Source organism: Rhea pennata, chromosome 31 (assembly GCF_028389875.1).
Source record: "Rhea pennata isolate bPtePen1 chromosome 31, bPtePen1.pri, whole genome shotgun sequence".
Classification (NCBI taxonomy): Eukaryota; Metazoa; Chordata; class Aves; order Rheiformes; family Rheidae; genus Rhea; species Rhea pennata.
This window is the reverse complement of record NC_084693.1, coordinates 1,431,527-1,453,382: the sequence shown is the minus strand read 5'-3', so window position 1 is coordinate 1,453,382 and position 21,856 is coordinate 1,431,527. Positions and strand designations below refer to the sequence as shown.

The 21,856-nt window shown below is 69.4% G+C and overlaps 2 protein-coding genes across 5 annotated transcripts; one reads left to right on the top strand and one right to left on the bottom strand.

Moving 5' to 3' along the window:
* The first annotated feature begins 3,806 nt into the window (after positions 1 to 3,806).
* On the top strand, positions 3,807 to 9,688 carry LOC134152590 (dnaJ homolog subfamily A member 1-like). Of its 4 annotated transcripts, XM_062598108.1 has the most exons (8): positions 4,232 to 4,614; positions 4,964 to 5,114; positions 5,187 to 5,385; positions 6,441 to 6,545; positions 6,688 to 6,915; positions 7,045 to 7,275; positions 7,712 to 7,812; positions 7,918 to 9,688. In XM_062598108.1, the coding sequence occupies exons 1-8, from the start codon at positions 4,445 to 4,447 to the stop codon at positions 8,143 to 8,145; spliced, it is 1,413 nt and encodes a 470-aa protein (XP_062454092.1). In that variant the 5' UTR covers positions 4,232 to 4,444; the 3' UTR covers positions 8,146 to 9,688. The 4 variants fall into 4 exon arrangements, with proteins under 4 accessions (XP_062454095.1, XP_062454091.1, XP_062454092.1 ...); XM_062598111.1 differs by lacking the exon at positions 4,232 to 4,614 and adding an exon at positions 3,807 to 3,852 and having other exon boundaries at positions 4,964 to 5,385; XM_062598107.1 differs by having other exon boundaries at positions 4,228 to 4,614; positions 4,964 to 5,385.
* Positions 9,689 to 13,408: 3,720 nt separating this feature from the next.
* Positions 13,409 to 16,530, bottom strand: CRABP2 (cellular retinoic acid binding protein 2). The gene is made up of 4 exons (XM_062597981.1): positions 16,402 to 16,530; positions 14,349 to 14,527; positions 13,956 to 14,072; positions 13,409 to 13,729 (listed from the first exon to the last, which is right to left on the bottom strand). Exons 1-4 carry the CDS (start codon positions 16,469 to 16,471, stop codon positions 13,679 to 13,681), a joined length of 417 nt encoding a protein of 138 aa, XP_062453965.1. The 5' UTR covers positions 16,472 to 16,530; the 3' UTR covers positions 13,409 to 13,678.
* Positions 16,531 to 21,856: the final 5,326 nt, after the last annotated feature.

Genomic DNA, 21,856 nt, shown 5'->3' with positions numbered 1-21,856 from the left:
GGCCCCGACGGTTATCTGGCCTCTCCAAGGCAAAGCCCCCGGCCCCCTCCTCTCCCCGGAGGGGATGGCTTCCTTTTAAGGGCAAACTAGAACAGATCCGAAAGCTGCGATAAAATTAAAAAAAAAAAAAGAAAACAGCCTCGCGATTAGTTTAATCGTGCAGAAAGCCGGCGCTCACCCAGCCCGCGGCCCGAAGGCGCCCGCGCGGCCGGGCACCGCGGGCAGCAGCCGCCCCGGACGCCGGGGCCCCGCGGGCTCGCCCCGCGGTGGGGGGGGAGGTTTGGCCATCCCGGGGGCGAGGACGGGGCAGAGGCACGGGGCGGGTGCGAGCGGAGGAGCCGGCGGAGCCGCCGCGGAGCCTGGCATCGCGGGAGGCGACATTCCTCCCGAAATTAATACGCATTCCAGCCTGCCCCGGCGCTGACGGAGAGGGGACAGATGGCGGCAGCCCCCTCCTCGCCGCCGAGGAGGAGGGGGGGAGGAGGAGGAGGAGGAAGGGACGAGGGTCACCGGGGGCTGGGGCACTTTGCAAAGCCCAGGGGTTTCCAGCCCGGAGGGGGGCTAAGGCGATGCCCTGCCATGCCCCGACGGCACCGACCCTGCTCCGCGAGCACCGCCGCACGCTGCTGAAACTGCCCGGAGAGCCCCAGGGCCTCCATCGCCGGGCGCCAGCGGTGCCCTCCACGCCGGGCACATCCCTCCCCGGCACATCCCTGCGCCGGCGCCTCCGGCACGCGGTGCCGGAGCCGACCCCAGCTCGGGGACGCAGCCCGGAAACCCAGCGCACACGCACAAACCGCCCGTTTCTCGCGGGCCAAGAGCGCCGGAGCCGAAGCGCAGCCCCGCGCGGGGGCCTGGCCTCGCTCCCCGCGGCCAGCCGAGCGCACCTCATCCAATTTGGGGGGCAAACGCGCTGGGGCCGGAGGGGGAAAGCGCAGCGCCCGGGACCCGCGGGGGCACCGGAGGCGCCGGCGGCCGCGCGGGCCCCCGCGTGCGCCCATGCACGCGCGTGTGCGAGGGCCGGCGGGCGCTGCCACGGCCCCGCTGGCTCTTTAAGAGCGGGCGAAGCCCCCCGCGCCGCCTGGCCCCCCGCCAGACAATTACGGGTTTTGTTTCCTTTAAGGCCAGCCGAGAGGGAGATTTCAATGGAGCCCACACAAAACCTCCCTGTGGGGCGAGCCCAGCGCCGGGATGACCTCAGCGATGACTTCACTCCGCTCACAGCTCCCAAAAAAATCACAGGGACCTTATAAGGAAAGGACTAAAAATACCCCCCCCTCCCCCGAGGGGCACAGGCAGCCCTGGCTCCCCCTCCCCAAAACGAGCCCCGCGGGATGCTAAATATACCCGTGGGCGGGAGCGACGCCGCGGCTGCCGCGGGACCCCAAACCCCCGGACGAGCCCAGGGAGCATCCCGGCCGGGCGGGCAGCGCCGGTGCCGCCAAGCCCGCCCCCAGCCGCCGCCAGGAATAGCTCCGGCCAGCTATAATAAGCTCCGGCCCAGTTTTTCGGGGCTCTCCCAGCTGCCGGGCCACGACCGCCCGGCCGCGCCGTGCCCCCGGGGCCGCGACAGCTGCTGCCGAACCGGGGCGGCGCGGATGCCGGCGGTCGAGTCCCGCCGGGAATGCGCGCCTGGAGCCGTCCGTCAGCGCGGGGCGAAGGACGGGGCGACCGGCGGCAACCCACCCCCTCGCCTCCGCCGGCCGGCTGCACCCCAAAAGGCTGCTTTGCACCAGAATGGGTTGGGGGAGGAGGAAATCCCCCCCTCCTCTGCTAATAAGTACCCAAAAAGCTGTTTCCTCCTCCCTAGGAAGCAGCCCCGGGACCCACGTGTAGCCTCAGAAACAGTAAATCCTGGTAAGCTGGGTGCAGGATTGCAGCCGGCAACCAGCAGAGCGGGATCGGCACGCGGAGGCGCGCGGTGGGAAGGGCTGGCAGGCGCAGGTGGGAGGAAGGCTGGGCCAGCGCGGGACGCGGGCGTCCCCGCTCCGTGCCTCGGTTTCCCCTCCCAGAGCCTGGTCCCGTTTGGGCCGAGGAGTCCAGGCAAACACGAGACCTCGGGCAGCTCCAGCTGTTCCCGCGGGCAAGGCGCGACCCTGGTGCAAAGACCTGCCGTGCTCCATCCCAGTGACGGGCACATCCCACGGCCCCGGGCCAGCATCCCACCCCAAAGCAGCACCCAACGGGGGGGTGGGGGGGTGCACCTTGCCGCAATCCATCTCCCAGGCAGGATTCAAGGGGGCTTGGGAGCGTCGGGAAGGGATGCGGCGGGCCGGGAGCCAGCCCACGTGCCACACGCGGAGCTGACTCACCCGCCGGCGGAAGAAATGCCGACAAAGCGGCTCCTTCCGCACCGCGCAGCCAGCACGGGACGAGCCCGGCTCGCCCCATTCCCGAGTGCTGCCTTCCGGACCCGAGCCCGGGGCCAAGCCTGCTGTAACGCCGTGATTCGGGTCCGGCGCTCGGGCCGCGGGGCGAACGCCACGTTTTTTGGGACAGGGAGCAGCACTGGGACGGGCTGTGGGGCACCCGGCCCCTCGCCCGCTATCAGCCGACGGTGGCAGCATCTCGCAGGAATTTGGTGCAAACCTCCCCCCAGCCCGAGCCCCTCGGCAGGTGGAAAGGGGGTCGCTGAAACCCCAGTTGGGTGACAACTGTGCAGCAGGGTCGGGTTTCACGGCAGAGGGGCGAGGGGAGATTTATCGCCTCTGGGGAGAGCCGAAGGCGGCGGCAGCACGTTTGACCCTCCTCGAGTTGCCCCCCGGGGCCAGGGCGTGGGGAGCTCGGGGGGGGGGGGGGGCACAGTGCTGAACCGGGGAGCATCCAGCTCCGGACCCGGCGGCTTTTCCAAACATGGCCAGTGATTTTGGAGGCCGACACCCGAGACGGCTCTCGCGGGACAGCCGGCTGCCTCACGGGTGCTGCGACGGGGTCACCGGCAGCAAGATAGGAGCACTTCCACTGCCCCCCCCCCCGCCGCCCCCAGCCTGCTGCAACCCGGGAGCGCGCCGGCAGCGCAACCCACGCCTGCCACCTTGCTGCCGGCCCTCCTTTCCGATGCTCTCCTCTTCCTCGCAAGCCCTGGGGATTTATTGTTTCCCGGCCACTGTCCGTAGCAAGGAGCAGCCCCTGCTCCCATCTTAGGGGCAGCCCCACTCCCTCAGGAGCCCCAGCAGGACGCAGAGTCCCACAGAGCAGAACGCACCAGCCGCCAGCGAGGCTGACCGTGCGCCAGCTCCGGGAGGGATCTGCTCTTCCCGAGACTCGGCTTCCCCCTACCGCCATCGCCTACTCTCCTCGCTGTCCCCTTCCCTGGCTTTCCCCCACAGCAGGGCAGAGGAAGCCCAAGGCAGCATCAACAGGACCCAGCTGCCCCTCACGGGGTCGCTTTACCCCTGCCCAGGGAGCCGCCGGGGCTCAGCGCCGCTCCCCGCGCTCTCAGCTGAGGCCGGACAACTCAGCGCATGTGCCGCGGCTCGGCGCCGCCGCCCGCGCCACGGCGCCCCCTGCAGGCAAGCCACAGCGCTGCGGATTCCCACCTTTCCACGCGATTGGCCGCCGAGCCTGGCCAATGGGAGGGGAGGCGTCGGCTGCGAGGCGGGGGAGGGGGAGGGCCTTCCCTCCGCGACCAATCGGAAGGCCGCCAGCTCCCCCGCCTCCCGGAAAGGCCGGGAGCCAATGGGAAGCGGGGAGAGGGGGCGTGGCTGGGGGGGGGGGCGTGGCGAGAACCAATGGGCGTGGCGCTGGCCGCCGAGGGGGCGGGCCCCGCGGAGTGGGCTGTAGCCAATGGGGTCGGCGGGGGGCGTGTCCCGGCTTCCAGAGAGTTCGGAGACGGGAGGCAGAGCGGCGGCGGTGAGTTCCGGGGGTCTCGGACGCCTGGGCCCCTCTGGTGCGGGGGGAGGGGGGGGCAGACTGTGCCCTCTCCTCCTCCCCCTCCCCCCGGACGCCTGGGCCCCCGGAGCCCCAAGGGGTTGCTGGGCCCTTGCTCGGACACCTGAGTCCATCGCCCCCCCCCCCCAGCTCAGCCTTGGGGGGGGGGGGGCAGGAGGCTCCTCCCGCACGGGGCTCCCCCAGGCTCCCTCCCCCCCCCCTTCGGGGTCCCCCCAAGCTCTCTCCCTCCTCCCAGGGGTCCCTGAGGCCCACGGGGGGGCGGCTCTTGGGGGCGCCCGGGGCTTTGGGGTGCCCTCTCGGCGCCCACGGGGGACAGTGACGGGCAGGTGGACACCCCTCAGGGCCTGCCCGGACGGGGCGCAGCGGGGACGTGAGCCCCAGGCCTTGGAGGCGGCACGGCCTGGGGAGCCGGGGTGGATCCGGACCCTTGGCTGGAGCGACCAGGGTTCCCTCGGCTCCTGTTATTCAATCCTGCTCAGTACCTTGGCTGTGGCCATCAGCTGGCAGTTGTCAGGCCCGAGCTGCTTATTTACTGCCTGCCAGGAGAGCCCCAATGCCGGCAGGACGCGAGCAAGGGGCAGGGCTGCGAGGGCGGAGGCGGCGGAGCGCTTCCCTGTGTCCCCTCCTGGTGCCCGCGGCACCCGCAGCCCCTAAGTCGCAAGATAAACACGTCCACACCCTGAGCAGGGCTTATCTGCTCCCAGCACGTTGCCTCCCGCAATGGTAGGGGGAGAAAGCGGCGTCGCAACAGCAGCAAGGAGCTGCAGGCAGCAGCCCCAAGTCAGGCCCAGGCCCTCTCTTGGAGCCCTTTGCCCCAGAGAATGCAGTTGCTTTATGAAATGGGGAAACAGGCAGAATTGGGCAAGCAGGGTGCAAGGTAACTCGGCAGGGTGGCTACAGATCCAGCAATGAGAGCAGAGATAAAAGCCCTTCCGCTTTGATCAGGTTTCTGATGTAGAGGCAGCTGAAGAAGGGGCAGCGGTGGGAACTGGCGTCCTGAGGCTGGTGCGGGCCGTGAGGGAGGGACTGGCAGGGTGACGGGCCGGGGACTCACGGCTTTCTCCTCTCCCAGCTCATCAACAGCGAGGAAGATGGTGAAGGAAACCGGGTACTACGACCTGCTGGGTGTCAGGCCAGGGGCCACCTTGGATGAGATCAAGCGGGCGTATCGGCGCCTGGCGCTCCGATACCACCCCGACAAGAACCCCAGCGAGGGCGAGCGGGTAGGTACCACGGCACCGGCACCGCCCCAGGTCACCTGGCCCCGCTCACCCTCCTCTTCCTCTCCTCCCCAGTTCAAGCAGATCTCCCAAGCCTACGAAGTGCTGTCAGACTCCCACAAACGGGCGCTGTATGACCGCGGAGGGGAGCGGGCCATGAAGGAAGGCGGCCTGGGCAGCCGAGGAGGGGGCGGCGGATTCGGCTCGCCCATGGACATCTTTGACCTCTTCTTTGGCGGCGGAGTGCGGATGCGCGGCCGAGGCGACAGACGAGGTACTTGCCCGGCATTGGGGCAGAGGACCCTGGGTGCTGCCTGCTGGTGCTGGGGTGACAGGGAGAGCAGAAAAGGGGTGGGATCAGCTCGCCTTGCACAGCGGTGTCAACCGCTCCTGACTCTGAGGGCAGCAGGATCCAGTTGGTGGCCCGTGGGCCACCTCCATCCCGCCGTGCACAGCCTGGTGTGGTTCTTCGTCATCCTCTTTATTACTCTATCTGCCTGCCCCTCTTCAAAGAGCCTGTCCTTGTCCCAGCCTTCCCCCTGCCATCGCCAGGGCCAGCAGTGACTCAGTGCTGCGTTGCCCTCGGCTCCCCGCGAGCCCCGGGGGAGGCTGGGGCAAGACGCAGGGTGTACAGGGCTGCACCCCTGACTGTACAGATGCTTTTGGCCTGGGTCATGGGAGAGGTTGGCCTGGTGACTCTGCCGCGGCTGTTGTTGCTGAAGTGGTTTGATTTAATAGCAGGGTAATTAGGGAGCAAACGAGAGCGTCCCAGCAACTCCAGATAAAGTCTCTTGAGCTGGGCTGAGGTGATAAGCCGCCCCAGCCCTGCTGAAACCTGGGAAGGGCTTGCGGCCCTCACAGAGGGCTGAGTGGATGGGCCCCAGGGAAAGGAGCCGTTCCCAACCCACGCTGGGCACCTGGGGCTGTCCTGAGCTCTGGGGAAGCTGGCAGGATCCAGCCTGCTGGAGGGCTCTTCCAAGCTCAGCTTAAAATCATTTCTGTTCCTCCTGTTGTCCCCGTCCCTAGGATTAAGCAGTGCTGGCTCCAGAGGGAAGCTGTCCAGTCAGCGTTCTCAAAGGAGAACTGTGGATGCAGAGCCCGGCTGAGCTGTGCTTGGAGGCCCACTGTAGCCCAGGGGCCTTCACTGGGAGGGAAGAGCGGAAGCCAAAGCTGCAGCCTTGTAATCAGGCAAATCCACTGTGCGACGGCCAAAGAGCCATCGCGTTCTTCTCGGGAGCCGGTTGCAGCCGAGGCAGCAGTGGTGCAGGGTCCTCGTGGGGGTCGCGTGCAGCAGGGTGCTGAGCTGGGCTCTCCCCTCTGTCCGATCAGGGAAGACCGTGGTGCATCAGCTCTCCGTGTCACTGGAAGACCTCTACAACGGCACCACCCGGAAGCTGTCCTTGCAGAAGAACATCATCTGCAGGAAGTGTGGAGGTGAGGCGCAGCCTCGCGCCGGAGGGACTGGACAGCAGGACGCTTGGGATCCTTTCCCAGCGCAGGGAGGGAGCTGGGATCAAAGCCTTGTTCCCCTTCTGCTGCATCTCGGGCACTCACCTCTGCCACTCTTCGCCTGCAGGCTCTGGGGTCCGGGAAGGTGCCCAGAGGAGATGTCCCAAGTGCCATGGCTCAGGCATGGAAGTCCGCATCCACCAGCTGGGGCCCAGCATGATCCAGCAGATCCAGACGGTGTGCTCCCAGTGCCAGGGCCAGGGCGAGTGGATCCGGCCCCGGGACTGCTGCCTCACCTGCAACGGCCGCAAGGTCGTCCGAGAGAAGAAGATCCTCAGCGTACACCTGGACAAAGGTGAGATGGGGCTGCCTCAGCGGGCTGGCAGCTTGTGAGGCTGCACAGGCCAGTGTTTGTCAGCCCCCACATGCTGCCCCAGAGCCAGAAGCAACCCCAGGCCCTAAGCTCTCCCTGGGCATCCTGCAGGCATGAAGGACGGGCAGAAGATCACGTTCCACGAGGAAGGGGACCAAGTACCTGGCTTGGAGCCAGGGGATATCATCATCGTCTTGGACCAGAAGGAGCACCCAATTTTCCGGCGCAGCGGTGATGACCTCATCGTCAAGAGGGAGATCAGCCTGGCAGATGCCCTGTGCGGCTGCCGACAGGTCATCCGCACCCTGGACAACAGGACTCTGCTCATCACCTCGCAGCCAGGTGGGACGGCTGTTGGGGGCCACCAGAATGGCTGGGTCCCTCATGCTGGGCAGAGAGGTCTGGGGAACTGGGTTCTGACACCGAACCTAGGAAGGAAGCAGGAGCATGGTTAGAGTTGAGGAGGTTGGGCTGAGAAATTGCAAAGCTCCTGATGCCAGGAGCGATGGAGGCGTAGTGCTTAGAGCTGTGGTGTGCAGAACTTCTGAGTCCTGCTCCCAGCTGCCTCCTTGCTCTGTGGGTGTGTGACTCTTCCTCCCTTTTTGATCCAGATCTCCACAAGTTGGGGTGGGTTATGGGAAACGTCCCAGTTCACGCTTGGATGCTTCTGGGCTTGCTGCTTTGGAGGCAGTGCCAGGAAGAAGCCAGGGTGATGCCGAGAGGTCTTGGGCCAGGGCAAAGTCCTGCAGAGTGAGATCATGCTATCCTCCCGTCTCAGGTGACGTCATCCGACCTGGGGACCTGAAGTGTGTCCCCAACGAGGGCATGCCCGTCTACAGGAGCCCCTTCCAAAAGGGCAAACTCATCCTGCAGTTCCAGGTAAGGAGTCTCTGGCTCTGGTGTCTGACCACTGGCTGATCCTTGTCCCAGCCGTGGCCCTCTGTGCCCCATCTCACATCTCTGTATCTTCTCTGTGGTTCCCAGGTGAAGTTCCCTGAGCCTGGCTGGCTCCCCACTGAGCGGCTGCGCCAGCTCCAGGCCTTCTTCCCACCCCAGGAGGAGGTGATGGCCACGGAGGACACAGAGGAGGTAGAGCTCAGTGACTACACATCCCACAGCGGGTCAGGCCAGCGACCCTACACTGGTGAAGCCTACCACGAAGACGACTTTGAGGATGGCACGCGCCAACACGTCCAGTGCCAGACCTCGTAGCCGGGGGCCTGCAGCCCCCACGAGTGGCAGCTGAGCTTCTCCCCTGGAGGGGCAAAGGAGCGGGGCAGCTCAGCAGGGAAGGGGGCTTGGAGAGCTGTGAAGTTCAGGGATGTACATAGGTCACCTTTCTGACAGCACTTAGCCTCCCTCATGCTCCCAAGGAGCCGGCGGTGGTGCTGCCTCTGGGTTTGGGGTGTCCCCTCCCCATGGAGGGGTCGCGCTCGAGGGCAAGGGGAGCACAGGCAGGGCTTGGTGGGGTCAGGATGCAGCTTGCGTAGATGGGTCCGGTCGCAGTTAGGCAAAGCGGCAGCTAATGCCAGCCCACCCGTGCTGGAAGAGGGGCTCAGCACCGTTCATCACCGGCCCCTGGGGATGTCCGCGCCTTTCCCACCTGCTCCAGCCTCCACCTTTTCCTGGGAAAGGTGCTGCGGTGCTCCCCGCAAGACTTCACTGTCCACTCCCATGAAGATGGGTGCTGTTTGCCTCAGCAGTGGGGAGGGGGCCAGGGCCAGGGCCCTTTTCACCTGCTCTTGAATGGGGGAAATCGCCACGTGGGCTCTGGTTGGTGACACGAGGCTCCGGTTGTGCATGCTGGCAGGAGGGAGCTGAACTCCAACAAGGCTCTGCCACCCTTGGCCTCTCTGGACACAGCCATCTTTCCCTGTCTGCGGCACTTACGGGAACTCTGCCGGGCGCGCGCTCCCCGAAGGGGACGCGGCATCTGCCGTGGGCGCCCCAGACGCCAGCCCTCCCCGCAGGCTGCGAGCCGCGTGAGGTGGGGGGCTAGCAGCTGGGTCCAGGTGGCGTTGGCAGCCCAAGCTGGGCGCGTGTCGTGCACCGCAACGGGCTGTCGGGCAGCTCTGCGCCGGGACTGATGACCAAGCCAAGCGCCTCGGTTTCCCCATCGGCGAGGGCCGGGCCCAGGGGAGCGAAACCCCCTCGCGCCTCTGCGAAAGCAGCTGCCTCACCGAGCAGCAGCGTCGCAAAGCGTTTCGCCACGCTGCCGCCTCCGGCGCGGGGAAGGGAGAGCCCGTGCGGCTGCTACGGCGCGGGCAGCCCTTGCGCGGCTGCAGCCGCCCCTGCCCGCCGACGGCGCTGCCCTGGTCGCAGCTTCCCACGTCTTCCTGCGAGAGCCGCTGGCAGAGCTGGCCGCTCCGGACGGCGCCCGGGAGCGGGGAGGATGGGGCTGGCGCGAAGTGGGCGTTCGCAGCGGCCGTGCCGTGGCCTCCTGCGGGCATCGCTGGCTGGAGGACGTAGCCGGTTTGGGGACAGCAGGGACTAGCCGTGCTCCTCTGCCCTGCCCTCCCCTTCGGCACCGGGGAAGGGCCCGTGCTGTGCAGTCGGCATCCCTGGGTCCGCCTGGCGCTCCTCCGTCTGCGGATACGGGGTACGGACACCTCAAGGGCCTGAGTCCTGCCGCGGGGCTTGGCATGGCCAGCACCGGGCCTGTCTGTCTAACTTGCTTTGTCCGTTTTCTTTCTTTGCTGAAGCCTAGGTTAGGTCCTGGGGAGCGGAGGGGAATTTTCTCTTTGCACAGAACAGAAGGGGGTGGGGGGGAAGACCCGTCCCTATAATTTATTTTTGGAAGAATTTTAAATCTCTTTTTTTTTTGGGGGGGGGGGGGGGGAACACTTTTTATGCGGCATTAAAAGCAGTCCCAAGTCCCGGTCGCCTCATCTGCTTTATTCCTGCTCTATCCGATTCAGGCCTCCCGGATGCCAAGCGCCGGTGCCCGTGCCCCCACCCCGCACCGGTGGCTCAGCCCTGGAGAAGAGATGCTTGACCCTGGCTCCAGGCCCTGCTCCTCCCCGGAGCCGGGCTCCCTCCCTGCCCCGTCAGCACCTTCCCGCGTCCCCTGGGCTCCCTTTGAAGTCGCCCAGCCCTTTGCCAGCAAGTTCGCGCACCCCGGCAGCCCGGATCCTTCCCACAGCCGCGGCGGCAGCGCCCTCGATTTCCCCCCTGCCGCTCTGTAATTACCGCGGCCGCCTGCCCGGCCGCTCGCTCCGGTCCCGGCGCCCCGGGGAGCGAGCGTGGAGGGGTGCCGCGGACCAGGACGCCGAGGCGCGGGGAGCCGGCGCGGCCCAGCGGTGACGGCGAGGTGGCAGCGGGGCGGGAGGCGCCTGCCCCTCCGGAGAGCTGGCGCGAGGGGCAAGCGGCCCCTCGAGGTCGCTGGCCCCCCCGGCGGCGCGGCCGGGACGGCGCTGTGCCCCCCACCCCGCCCCCGGCGCAGCCCGCCCGGACCCCGCAGCCGGCAGATGTCAGCAGCCGCCCGGGCAGGCGCGCGCGGTGCCGCGCCGTCTGGCCACCCTAACCCCGTCCGGTGCAGCCGGGTGCCGCAGCCCTGGTTTTGGGGTGGGGGGCAGAGGAGGGGGGCAGCTGCTTTGCCCCCGGAGCTCGCCCGCCCGCAGCACTCTGGGGTGCATCTGCCCCTCTGCCCCGTCTCGCTGACACCGCTCCGAGCCCCCAGACCCCTTTGCCCCATCGCGGCCTCTCCAGCCCCTGTGCAAACTGCGACCCCCTCTCCCAGGGGGATGAAAACATCCAGGCTCCAGCCTCGTTCCTCCCCCTTCGCCCCCCGCCAGCTGCATCCCCTAAAACGCGCCATCACCACCCTGTTCGTGCACGGGGGACCCGTCGCCCCGGTGCCTGCCGCCCCCCCCCCCCCAGCCTGCAGCCCGCGCCAGATGCAGCTGGAAGAGGAGAGAGAAAGGAGGAGGAGGAGGAGGAGGCGGCGGGGGGGGGGGGCGCCTCCGGGTCTCTCCGGGCAGGAGAACAAAGCTGGCCCGCTGCCAGGGCCGCCGAGGCGGAGGGTCGGCTTCCCCGGCCCACCGCCGCTCCGGCCCCCGCGCCGGCAGCCCCGGCGCACGCGCGGGGACGTCCCGCTCCGCTCCCCTCCCGGCCCGGAGGGGCCCAGGCGTCCGGGGCAGCTGGGCTCGGGTCACCCAGGGGCCCCCGCTGCGGAGAGCAGCAGCTCAGCAGGGCTGTAGCATCCCCGGGGCCGCGCGGCGGCCTGGACCGCGGGGCAGGGCCGTGCCGCAGCCGTTGCGCAGCCGGGCGCTGGAGCCCGGCCAGGGCGCTGACTCAGCCCGACGCCGCCCGCCTTGAGCAACGCCCCGGCTCCCGGGCGTCCTCGGAGCGCGGAAGGAAAGTGCCCGGAAAGCCCTTTCCATGGCCGAACGCTGCAACGGGCCGGGGAAGGGGGATGCGGTGCGGAGCCTTCGCCTCCGCCCGGCGATGCTTGCGCTGGAGCCGCTGCCGCACAAACAGCCCCAGCGCATCCCGGCCCGGCTTTTCCCGGGGCAGGGAGCGCACCACGCTCGGCAGCTTCGCATCCCGGGGCCGTTTCATCCCTCCCCTGCGAGCGCCCATGGGGGCTGAGGGCCCCCCCCCCCCCAGGCTGGCTCAGCCCCGTCTGCCCTCCCCGAGCTGGCAGCCCCCTCCTCGCCCAAGCATCCCGGGGACCGGCCCGGAGGAGGGAGGGGACGTTGAGGCTGGCCGTGTCCCCCCAAATCCTCCAGCCCCCGGGGATTTGCTGTCCCTGGGAGCAGAGCAAGTGCATCCCGTGTGTCGGGGACCTCTCTGTGCACCGGGGTTTACAGGCACTTGGGGAAAAGCTGTCTGGAGAGATGTACCCCGGGGGACCCCGATGGGGTGCAGGCGCCTCTCACCGCGATTTGAGGATGGGTGAAGCCCAGCCCCATCCCCACCGGTGTCCCCAAGGCTCCCGGGGCCATGCTGGGAGCGAGCGGCCACATCCCTATCCCGCCTCACTCCCGCCCCCCCCCAGCCTTCACTCCCAGAAAATTAATGGAAACCGCATGGAGAGGGGGGGCGAACCCGCCGAGGGGGTCGTGCATCCGTCGGCGGCGGCCCCTGCACCCGGCAGCCCCCAGCGCCGTTCCCAGCCGGCCGCGCCGAGCGGGGCTTTGTCCCCGGCACATGAAAGGCGCCGGGCCAGCGGGGCCGGCCGAGGGCCGTGGAGGTCACCGGGGAGGATTAGTGCCGGATTAGAGGCGCCTGGGGCACCCGGGGGCACCCGGAGCCACCCACGCAGCACGGCGCGTCCCCCCCCACCTCCCCGGGCTGCCCCGCCGGGACGCCACGGGCTGCCATGCAAACCCTGCACGGGGTCCCGGCCCCGAAACGGCGAGGGGGCCCCGAGGGTCCCCGGCACGTCCGCACGCGCCCAGCCCTGCTCCGCAGGTGCCCCCCACCCCCAGGCCCAGATGTGCCCCTGTGCCGGCTCCGCTTTCGCCCCCTCTCCGGCGCGGAAGAGAGACAAATTGGAGCCGTCCCCAGGGCAGCCGGGAGAAAGAGGATATTTCTCCGAATGGGAAAACCAGGAGAGGTGAAGGTTAGCGGCGAGCGCCTGCTTTTCATTAGGAGCTGCTGGAAGCGCCTCGCTGCTTTTGCAAGGTCTCGCGGGGAAGAGGCAGGCGGTTCGGCGAAAAGCGGAGGGGCCGGATCCGCCGCGGCCGCCCCGGGCGCGCCGGCCCCGCAGAGGGGCGGGAAAGGGCCCCCGGCGGCGGGCAGGGCTGGCGCGGGCGTCCGCGGAGCCTCCAGCTGCAGAGCCCAGGGCTCTCCCAGCTCGCTGCCTCCCCCAGCCCTCCGCTTTCTCCCCCCTGAAAGGAGCTGGAATTGCACCCTTCCCGGCATTTTCCGGGATGGGAAACGCCATTGACCCTGGAGCATCCCTGAGTCATGTCCCCGCACTCACCCAGCCAGCGGCGCTGGGCAGGCTGAGCCCCCCCCAGGAGCCGGAGCAAAGCTCCCCCCCCCCGGGGCAATTAATACCAGCTGCATGATTAAGTGCAATTAGCAGCTCCTGCAGTGCGGAGGGATGGATCCGCGCGCATCGCCCGGAGCGCTGCCTGCACCAGCTGCAAAGCCATTTGATCCCCCCGCTTGGAGCAGCCCGACCAGAGCCCCCGGCACCCGCCAGGGAGCCGCAGCAATGGGGCAGCTCCCGGCACGATCCCCGAACCCCCCCGGGCCTCGGCCCTCCCTGCCCCGCGGCTGGAGCCGGCGCTTCCCGCACCGGAGCCGGGCTGCGGAGCCCGGCTCGCCGCCACCGCCGCAGCGCGGGGGCTCCAGCCCCACGGAGAGGGGGGCTCCGGCCCCAGCAGCCCTGCCGCGGGGGGGTCCCGCGGTGCTGCTGAGCCCCGTGAAATGCAGCCCTTTTCCAGGCGCCGGCTTTCCCAGAGCTCTCAGGTTTCTCCTCGGTGGCGGCTCTGGGGCGCTCCCAGGGACCACGGCTCGCGGCGGGGGCTCCGGAGAATTTTATTAAAAAGGGGGCGAGAGGGGGGAGGCGGAGGAGACATTCCCAGAAGTGGGTCGGGGCTGCCGAGCCCCGGCGCTGCCATGCTGCCGCCGGGCTGGAGCTGTTTGGTGTTGCAATAAAATATTAACAAATAAATACCGGGCAGGGGGGGGAGCGAGGGGGAACTACGGACCGGGGGCGGAGGGGGGGGTGGGACGCTCCTTCCGTGGGGCTGAAAACGCAGTGGGGGGCCCTCGCCGGGGCTCGGCGCCGTCACTCCCGCACGTACACCCTCGTGCAGACGACGTCGTCGGCGGTCATGGTCTGCGAGGAGGAACGGAGCGGGGGGGTCAGGGCGCTGCGCAGCCCCGCGCGACGCCGGCCGGGAGCTTCCCGCGACGCGCCGGGCTGGGATGCTCCAGCCCCTCCGCACGCATGCAACCCTGCGGCGTCCCCGCAGCGGGGTTGGGGGGGGGGGAGAGGAAGGCGCTCCAAACTTCGCCACGCTCGCCCCGAGCCGAGCAGCGCCGCGGGGCCGCGCGCGCCTCACCAGGATGAGCTCCCCGTCGTTGGTCATCTCCCGGGACCAGCCCGTCTTGGGCCCTTCGCCCTTCAGCAGCCGCTGCTCGCAGACCATCTTGTTCTCGCTCTCCCACTTGGCCAGGCTCTGCGGCGGGGCAGAGGGGCGGCGCTGGGGCAGGGGGCCGCCGGCCACCCCCCCCCCCCGGGGCCAGCCACTGCCGCCGCACGGAGGGGGCCGTTCGTCGGCCGCTCCGGCGCGGCCCCGACGCCTGCCCGGGCTCATCTCTCGCCTGGGGACGCGGTGGTGGTGGGGCGGGAAGGCGCCCGGGGTGGGGGGTGCGGGGTGAAAGGGGCCACCCGTCTCCTTGCAGAGGAGGGCGCGGGGGTAGCGCTCGCCTCCCCCCCCCCCCCGGCCCCTCACCTTGCAGGGCCTCCCGTCCACCGTCTGCTCCTCAAACTCCTCCCCGATCTTGAAGCTGATCTCGGTGGTGCGCACGGTGGTCGAGGTCTTGATGTAGAAGGTCTCCCCGTCCTGCTTGATCTCCACGGCCGGCTTGGAGGCCGCCGCCACCGCGATCTTCCGCAGCATCATGTTGACGCCTGCGGAGGAGACGCCGGTGTGACGGCCCCGGCCTGCCCTCGCCGGACGGGGGGGGGGGGTGGGGGGCGACCCCCGGCGCGAGGCCCCGCGCCGCCCCACGCGCTCGGTCACCCCGCCGGCGCAGCCGGACCTGCCCCGGTGCCGCCGCGTGACCCGCAGCCGCGGAGGTTAAGTGACTCTCCGGGCCGCGGGGGGGGGGGGGAGCGGCCCCCTCTCCCCCGGCACCGCCGGAGCGGTTCTGCAGAGCGCTTCAAAGCCCGCGGCTGCTCCGGGCCCCGGATGCTGCCGCGGTTCTGGCTGAACCTGTTGCCGCGAGGCGCCGGCGAGGGGAATCGCTGCCCCTCGCGACAAATAAAAACCATCGATGCTCAAGGCCTGACGCTCGGGCAGAAAAGCCCCAGGGGAGCGGGGGCCCGGCGGCGTGGCAGGACGCGGCCACATCTGGGCCACATCTGGCTCTCGCTGCGTTGCAGTAGGGGCGCGTGGTGGCCGGCCGCGGAGGCGTCCGGGGGAGGGGGCGAGGGTGCAAGGCAGGGCGGCCCCGCTGCCCCCCCCGCACCGCTCCCCCCCCCCCCAGCCTCCCGGGGCCGCAGGGGGCGGCCGGCGGCTTTGTCCCTGGGGCAGCCCATCCATCACGGCCCCCAGCCCCCGGAGAGCTGCTCTTTGGGAACATTGTTCCCGCGGCCCCGGAGCTGCGTGACCCCCTCTTCCCCCCTGCCCCGGGTCAGCTCCCGGCCGGGACCCCGCTGCCCCCCCAGCCCCGTGCACCCTCCTCCCCCCCGGCATGGGGAGGGGGCGGATGCTGCAGCCCAGCGCCCTCCGTGCTTCGCGCCCCTGCCAACCCCCCTCTGCTGGTATTTTCCCCCCACTCGTCATCAAAGGATCATCCAAGGGCGTTTGCTTTCTTTGGAAAATCCCCTGCACCCGCCCTAACCCTCGGAGACGGGGCAGAAAGACGGGGCGGGCACGGCTCCGGGGCGGCCGAGGCCTGACCCGCGCCGGGCCCGCGCCCCTCCTGCGCCGCTCGGCTTCGCGCCCGCCGGCGGCCGAGCCCGGGCCGTTCGCACCTTCCTTGAGGGGGGGGGCACGAAGAGAAACTGTCCCCAAAACGCAGCAGCGGCGAGCGGCCCGGGGGGGAGGGGGGTTGCTCCGCCCTTGGGTGCCCCGAGGCAGCACCTTCCTCGAAAGCTGCTAAAACGCTCCCAAAGTGGGGGCAGATACGGGGCGGGAGCCCCCCTTTTGCTCCGTGGGAAAGGAAGAGATTTACGCTGTGGGTTGGCAGATTTATTTTCCTGCTGAGGTTTCTCCAAGCCGGTTTCGCTGTCGGTGATGTGAGGTGGGGGGAGAGAGGGAGGGGAGAGGGGGCTCAGGGAGGGCGGTGAAACCCAAGTAAGTGATAATTACACCAAAGTATTCGTTAGGGATCCCCTAACCTGGAAAATATTCTGCTCCACCGGCTCCTCGGCTCGCGAGGAGGCTCGGGCGGAGGGGAGCGGCGGGGGGAGGCGAGCGCGGCCCCCGCCGAGGCGCCAGGTCAGAGTGGGGGGGCCCCGGGCACCCCCGGGTGACGCTCCGGGCCCCCGCTGCGGGCTCGGGGTCCGCGCAGCATCCCGCCGCCGCGCTTTGGGGGCCCAGGGGTCCCCCGCGGCAGGCATTTGGGGTGCGTTTGGGGGGGGGGGGGGGGGGGGACGTGTCCCGGAAACAGCCCACGCCGCCGTGCCTCAGTTTCCCCAGCGGGGAGGCGACACCCCCTGGCTTGGTGCGAGGGGGAGCGCACACGCGTGGGTGCTCCCCGCACCCCCGGGGGCTGCAAGAGCGGCAGTGGCGCAAGGGCCGGGGGGGCGGGGGTCTCGGGGGGGGGGGTCCCACTCACCCAGGGCTTTCAGCAGCTCCTCGAAGTTTTCCGAGCTCCGCATTTTCCAGTTGCCGGAGAAGTTGGGCATCGCGGCGGCGGCGCGGGCAGCGGCCGCGCTCGGGGCCCCCGACGGCGCCGGGGGGCCGCGCTCTCGCCCGGTGCCGCTGCCGGTGCCGGTCGCCTCCGCCGCGCCGGGATCGCGCCCTGCTCGCTCGCAGCCTCGCTGCTCCGCCGGGCTCCGTGCCCTGGATGTGGCATTTTATTGCCGGGCTGGTCCCACCCCCTCCGGCCCCCCGGCCGCGGCGAGGCTCGCAGCGGGAGCCGAGGGGTGTTGCTCGCTCACCTGCGGGATTTTGCAAGAGAAAAAGAGCTGGCGGCGGCCCCGGCTGGCTGCATTCCTGCAAAACCGCCCCAGCCCCGCAGCGCCGAGCACCCAGCCGGGCCCCCGCCGCCGGGCCCCTCTCCCGGCGCCCCGGGAGCTCCGAGGCGGGTGCGGGGCTTGCGCGGGGGCTGCCCCGGGGGTCCCCGGGGGTGCCGCAGGGCAGAGACCCCCCCCCCCCCGCAGCGTCCCTGTGCCCACACGTAGTACGTGCATATTTATGCAGGAGTCGCCACATGTATGTGCGTGCACATGTGTGTGCGGACAGGCATTAACATGCACACACGCGGTTTTTGTGCATGTGCGTGCACACGTGTGCGCTCCAGGGAGCCAAGCGCCCTGCCGTGTGTCCCATGCGAGCCAAGACGGGGCCTGGGGGGCTGCAGCTGCGGCCACGGTCCAGCCGAAGCAGCAAAACTCCAGAGACCTGGAAATTGGGGCCGGGCTGCACAGGCGAGCGGGTGTCCCAGCGCCTGCGGCAGCCCGTGAGAAGAGGCAGATAAACCTCGGCGTGGGCTCCCCGCAGCCCGTTATCCCCAGCATCGTCCCTTTAAAATAGCCCCAACCCTTCGCAGCGCCGCATGGAGTTTGCTTTGGCTCCGGGCCTGGGGGAAAGCAAGATTAACCACTAATGCTAGATTAAACCCCCGATAAATTGGGCCTGGTTAAAAAGTGTGATGAATTATTTTCTGGGGTTTTTCTCTCTTTAGCAAAACGCCGCGTGCGGGGCGGGCTGTGCCGGGGCGCAGCACCGTCCCGCGGGGCAGGAAGCGCGCCGGAGATGTGCGAAGGGCTCGTGCAGGACCGGCCGGGAGGGCGACGCGGCGTCGGCCTCCGGAAAGAGCTGCGCTTTGCTCCCTTCGTGCTGCCGAAAGGAGAAGCAGAGGCACGGGGCACTGCCGCGGGTCCTGCCTGGGTGCACTGGGGGGGGGGGAGCCCCCAAACCTCCCGTGAGGCCGTCCGGATCCGGGTCCTCCCTGCCCTCCTCGAGCCCACGCAGCTCCGGGCTGCCTCGCGCCCCGCAAGCGGGAATAGGGCCTTTCCCATTGCAAAAAGTAACGGGAGTAAACCATGCAGTTCCTGAGTGCTGGAGACCTCCCGTCTGCAAAACTCATGTCTTAAAAATAACAATAATAATGAGGAGCTTGTTGTTTGCAGCTTGAAAAGCATTTTTGAAAAGCCCAGGGACGCTGCCCTCCCGCCCCTTCCCCGCACTGGCTCGTGGAAATCCCCCTTCCCGGGGGAAGTGCGGCTGCAGCGAGCTCCCTTCGCCTCCCCTCCTCCCAGCCATGTCCCCCTCGCCCCCAAATTTCTGCGCTGCAATTTTCGTGCGCCAAGTTCTGGCTTGCAATGAGTTTCTAATCCCCTGACGAACAGGATTTATTAGAAAGAGGGCGGACGCGGCCTTACCTCCAGCGATGCAGATGTGCAACGCGCTGCTGGAGAGAAGGCGCGTCAGGGCCGGGCGGCAGGGCAGGGGCCGCTTCCCGGCTCCGCGCGGCGGGGGAAACGCGCACGGGAAAACGGGAGCGTGGCCCCCCCAGGGCCCTGGGGCTCCCGCGGCTGCCCCGGGTTTGGGAGCGGGGCAGAGCAGCGCCCCGGCCCTCCCCGTCTCCCCAGCTGGAACTGTGTCCCCTGGGCGCGAGGAGGTGATAAAAAGCCACGGAAAGGGGCGAACTGGCGGCTCGTCCCAGCTGTGCCGCGGCGTCGGGGCCGGCTGTAGGTGGCAGCCCCCAGCCAGGCGCTGTTTGCCCCCGTGTTTTGGGGGAAATGGGGAAAACGCCACATTTCCCGTGGGTTACGTCCAAAGCGGGCAGCCAGGGCCAGCTGGAGTGGACCCGGAGAGCTGCCCGTGCCGAAGCCGCGGCCCGAACCCGGGAGTCCTGCGCCGCAGACGTGCCACAGCAGCTCGGCCACTTGGCCCCACGGCCACCGAGCCCGGACCCTGCGGCCACCGAGCCCAGACCCCATGGCCCGGCCAGGTCAGGACAGAGCCACCCGGCGCTGGGTGGAAATCCAGCGGGGTTATTAATAACGGCTTTCGAGGGGGAGAGAAAGAGCCCCCAGCATCCCCACATCTGGAAGGAATTCTGCTGGAAGGGCGGATAAATCCTTTTTCATTCTTCTCAGCCCTCCCCTCCTCTTCCCTGCTTCCCGTCCCTGGAAAGCCCTGGGGCAGGCGGCCCTTTTCGGAGACAAACATTCCAGCTCCCAGCTTCAAATAAACCCAAACAGCTCCGCCGATAGCCGGCAAGGCCACGGCGCTTAGGCACGGATTAATCTGGAGACGCGGAGGCAATCGGCAAGGAGCGGTGGCGTCTCCCAGCCGCGGCTCCGCGCGGAACAGCTGGATCGGCCTCCGGGAGCAGCCGGCTCACGGGGTCGCTCCGCCGGCAGCAGCCCCGCTGCCCTCCTTCCCCGGCCCGACCAGCCCCTAAAATCCTTGCAAGCCGCAGGAGCGAGGAGCAGGCAGAGGGCAGCGCCGAAGCCCCGGGGCCTGGAGCCGAGCACCCGGCTCCTTCTGGGGCTCTGTGTCCCACTGAGCCCCGGCTCCCTGGAGCCTCTTCCCTGCATCCCCGGCAAATCCATCCCAGCTGGCCCGGCGCAGCTGCCCGCCAGCTCCTCCCGGCCCCTGCTCCCTCCCCGCGGCGCCACGCGGGCTCCCCGTGCCCGGCAGCCCCCGGGGGGGGATTTTCTCTGGCTCCGAGCCCGGCGGGGGGCCGGCTGGGAAATGAAGCGCAGCTGGACGGCTTTGCCATGACCTGCGCCATCCCGGTGCAGGAGGGAGCCCGGCCCGGGGGACGCTGCCCCGGCAAAGGGCTCCCGGCTCCGGCTGCCCAGGCTTTGCTGGGAATCGGAGCAGCCCGCGGGCGGGCGGGATCGGGGGGCCGGAGCCGCCGCTGGGACAGCGCACGGTCCCGCGTGGACATCCCGGCCCTCGGCTGGGAGCGGGGACAGGAGCAAACGGCCACGGGGCCTCGTTAGAGGGGGTTTGTCCAGCATCTGCCGACAAGATGGGGCCGGGACGCATGGTTCTCATTTCCATAGACGTAAAAATTTTAACGACTGGCCGTTTATAACCCCGACTGTAAACTCCCTGCTTTAATTGCTTCCAAACCCGGCGCAGACACAAAGGCTCCCAGCTTCTCCTCTTTGCATTCCCACCTTCCTTTGTACTTTGGGCTGCGACCGCGCTCCGATCCCCGGGACATAAATAACCTCCGCGCGGGGCAGGCGCGGGCACGCACGCACGCGTGCGCACGCGGGCGTGCAGAAACGCACACGCAGCCTCGTGAACGAGCCCGCCGGCGGGCCAGCGCGCACGCCTTCCGCTGCCTGCCGGGATGCTCGGCCCCCTGCGCCGGCAGGTCCGGGCAGTGCCCGGAGCCCCGGACTCGGCCGGGCGCCCCGGTGCCGCGGGGACACCGAACCTGGAGCAGGTTTGCAGCCCGGCGCGAGCGGAGGCCGGTGCCGGAGGCCGGTGCCGGAGGCCGGATCGTTCCTGCACCGGTCGCCTTCCTGCCGCTGCGCGCCGGTCCATCGCCTCGGTGCCCCGGAGCGCCCCGGCCTTCCTATGATTTCCTGCTGCGCTAACGAGGGAGGAAGTTGTTGCCCCCAGACTACAGAAAGTTCATTGGAAAGTGGCCCGGGAGCTGGCAGCCTCGGGGCTCCCTGGGACGAGCAGCTGGAGCGTTTGGAGGGCGCAGGCAGCCCTGGAGGGGCACGGAGACCTGCGAAACTGCCCCACGAGTCCCCCCCTCCTGCAAAACTGCCCTGCAACACTGCCCCACGAGTCCCCCCCCCCGCAAATCCGCCCCACACCACCTCCCCACAAGAGACTTGGGGATGGAGGGGGCCGAGGCCCCCCCGAGGGGAGACCCCAAGCCCAGGGCAGGAGCTGGCAGCAGCTCGTCTCTCTCCACTCCCCTCTTCCCCTGCCCCGAACGGGAGGGGAGAGGCCCTGAAACGTCGGCCACGGCTGCGCCCAGCATTTGGGGTGACGTTGGGGGGTGTTTGTGCCCCCTGGAGCTCTCCCCTCAGTCTCTGCTTGCCCCGGCCCTTCCTCCCCCCCCAGCCCCCCCAGACCCTCGTGCTGAGCTATTCCAGCTATGCCGCGGCCGCCGGCTCCTTCCGACGCCTGGGATATTCCCCAGCATCGACCACGTTTTTAATGAGCGTTTCTCTGCTCCATCGCTCTCGCAATAAGGCCGAACATCTGGCGGCTTGGCCGCCCCGCGGGGCAACAGCCGCGGCGCGGCGACGGCGGCCAGCCTGCAAAATCGCCCGCCGGCAGCCGGCCTGCGCGGCACGAGGGGCTTCGCGTCGGAAAGGGGAAGGCAAAAAAAAAAAAAAAACACCCGAAGTTAGGCTGGCTGGGGTGCGCCGGGGGGGTCCCCGAAAGGCCCCCGCGCCGAGGCCGGCTGCGGCTCCACGGCTGCTCGCGGCACAGCTGGAAGGAGCGGCGCGGCGAAGCCGCCACCGCGGGCCGGGACGCCGGAGCCGGCCAGCAGCCTGGGCAGGGCTTGTTGGTTTTGGCCGCGCCGCCCCGGCTCGGGGAGGAAAGCGCCCGCCGGCGGCTCCCTCCCGCGCTCGCTCCGGCGGGAGACGGGGCCGAGGTGGGAGCCGCCCGGCAAGGGCACGGGGGAGGATGCCGGATGCCGGCGCGCGGGAGCCCGAGGATCCTCCCACCGAGCGGGGAGCGACGCCAGGGCGGCAGAGCTCGGTCCAGCCCAAAACTGCCTTTCCAGAAGCCCCTTTTTCTCCCCCAGTCTCCCATCGGGGCCGGGCGCGAGGGAAGGGGGAGGACCCGCAGCGGGCTCCCCGCACCGGGGCGGGGGGGCGGAGGGAAGGGGCTGGCTCGTACCTGGCGTGAACGGGAGGCAGAGGAAGGGGTCACCGGGAAGCAGATGTTGGCAGGCGATGGGTGACGGCTGACAACATCCCTCGGAGGCGCGAGAGGCCTGGGGCTCGGCCAGGCTGCGCCGGACGCGGGGCCTCTCCGCGCTCGCCCGGCCCCGGGAAGGGGCCACCCCAGCGGGGCAGCGCTCCCGCCACCCCACCCCACCCCAGCCCCTCCCAGGGGGCAAGGGACGG

Excerpts from the sequence above, each read along its gene's own strand:
- LOC134152590 (XM_062598107.1), top strand. The coding sequence starts at position 4,445 with ATGCCGGCAGGACGCGAGCAAGGGGCAGGGCTGCGAGGGCGGAGGCGG. Across the intron at positions 6,546-6,687 it reads CATCTGCAGGAAGTGTGGAG|GCTCTGGGGTCCGGGAAGGT; the intron begins GTGAGGCGCAGC and ends CTTCGCCTGCAG. Across the intron at positions 7,276-7,711 it reads GCTCATCACCTCGCAGCCAG|GTGACGTCATCCGACCTGGG; the intron begins GTGGGACGGCTG and ends CTCCCGTCTCAG.
- CRABP2 (XM_062597981.1), bottom strand. The coding sequence starts at position 16,471 with ATGCCCAACTTCTCCGGCAACTGGAAAATGCGGAGCTCGGAAAACTTC. Across the intron at positions 14,073-14,348 it reads TGGACGGGAGGCCCTGCAAG|AGCCTGGCCAAGTGGGAGAG; the intron begins GTGAGGGGCCGG and ends GCCCCGCCGCAG. Across the intron at positions 13,730-13,955 it reads ACGACGGGGAGCTCATCCTG|ACCATGACCGCCGACGACGT; the intron begins GTGAGGCGCGCG and ends TCCTCCTCGCAG.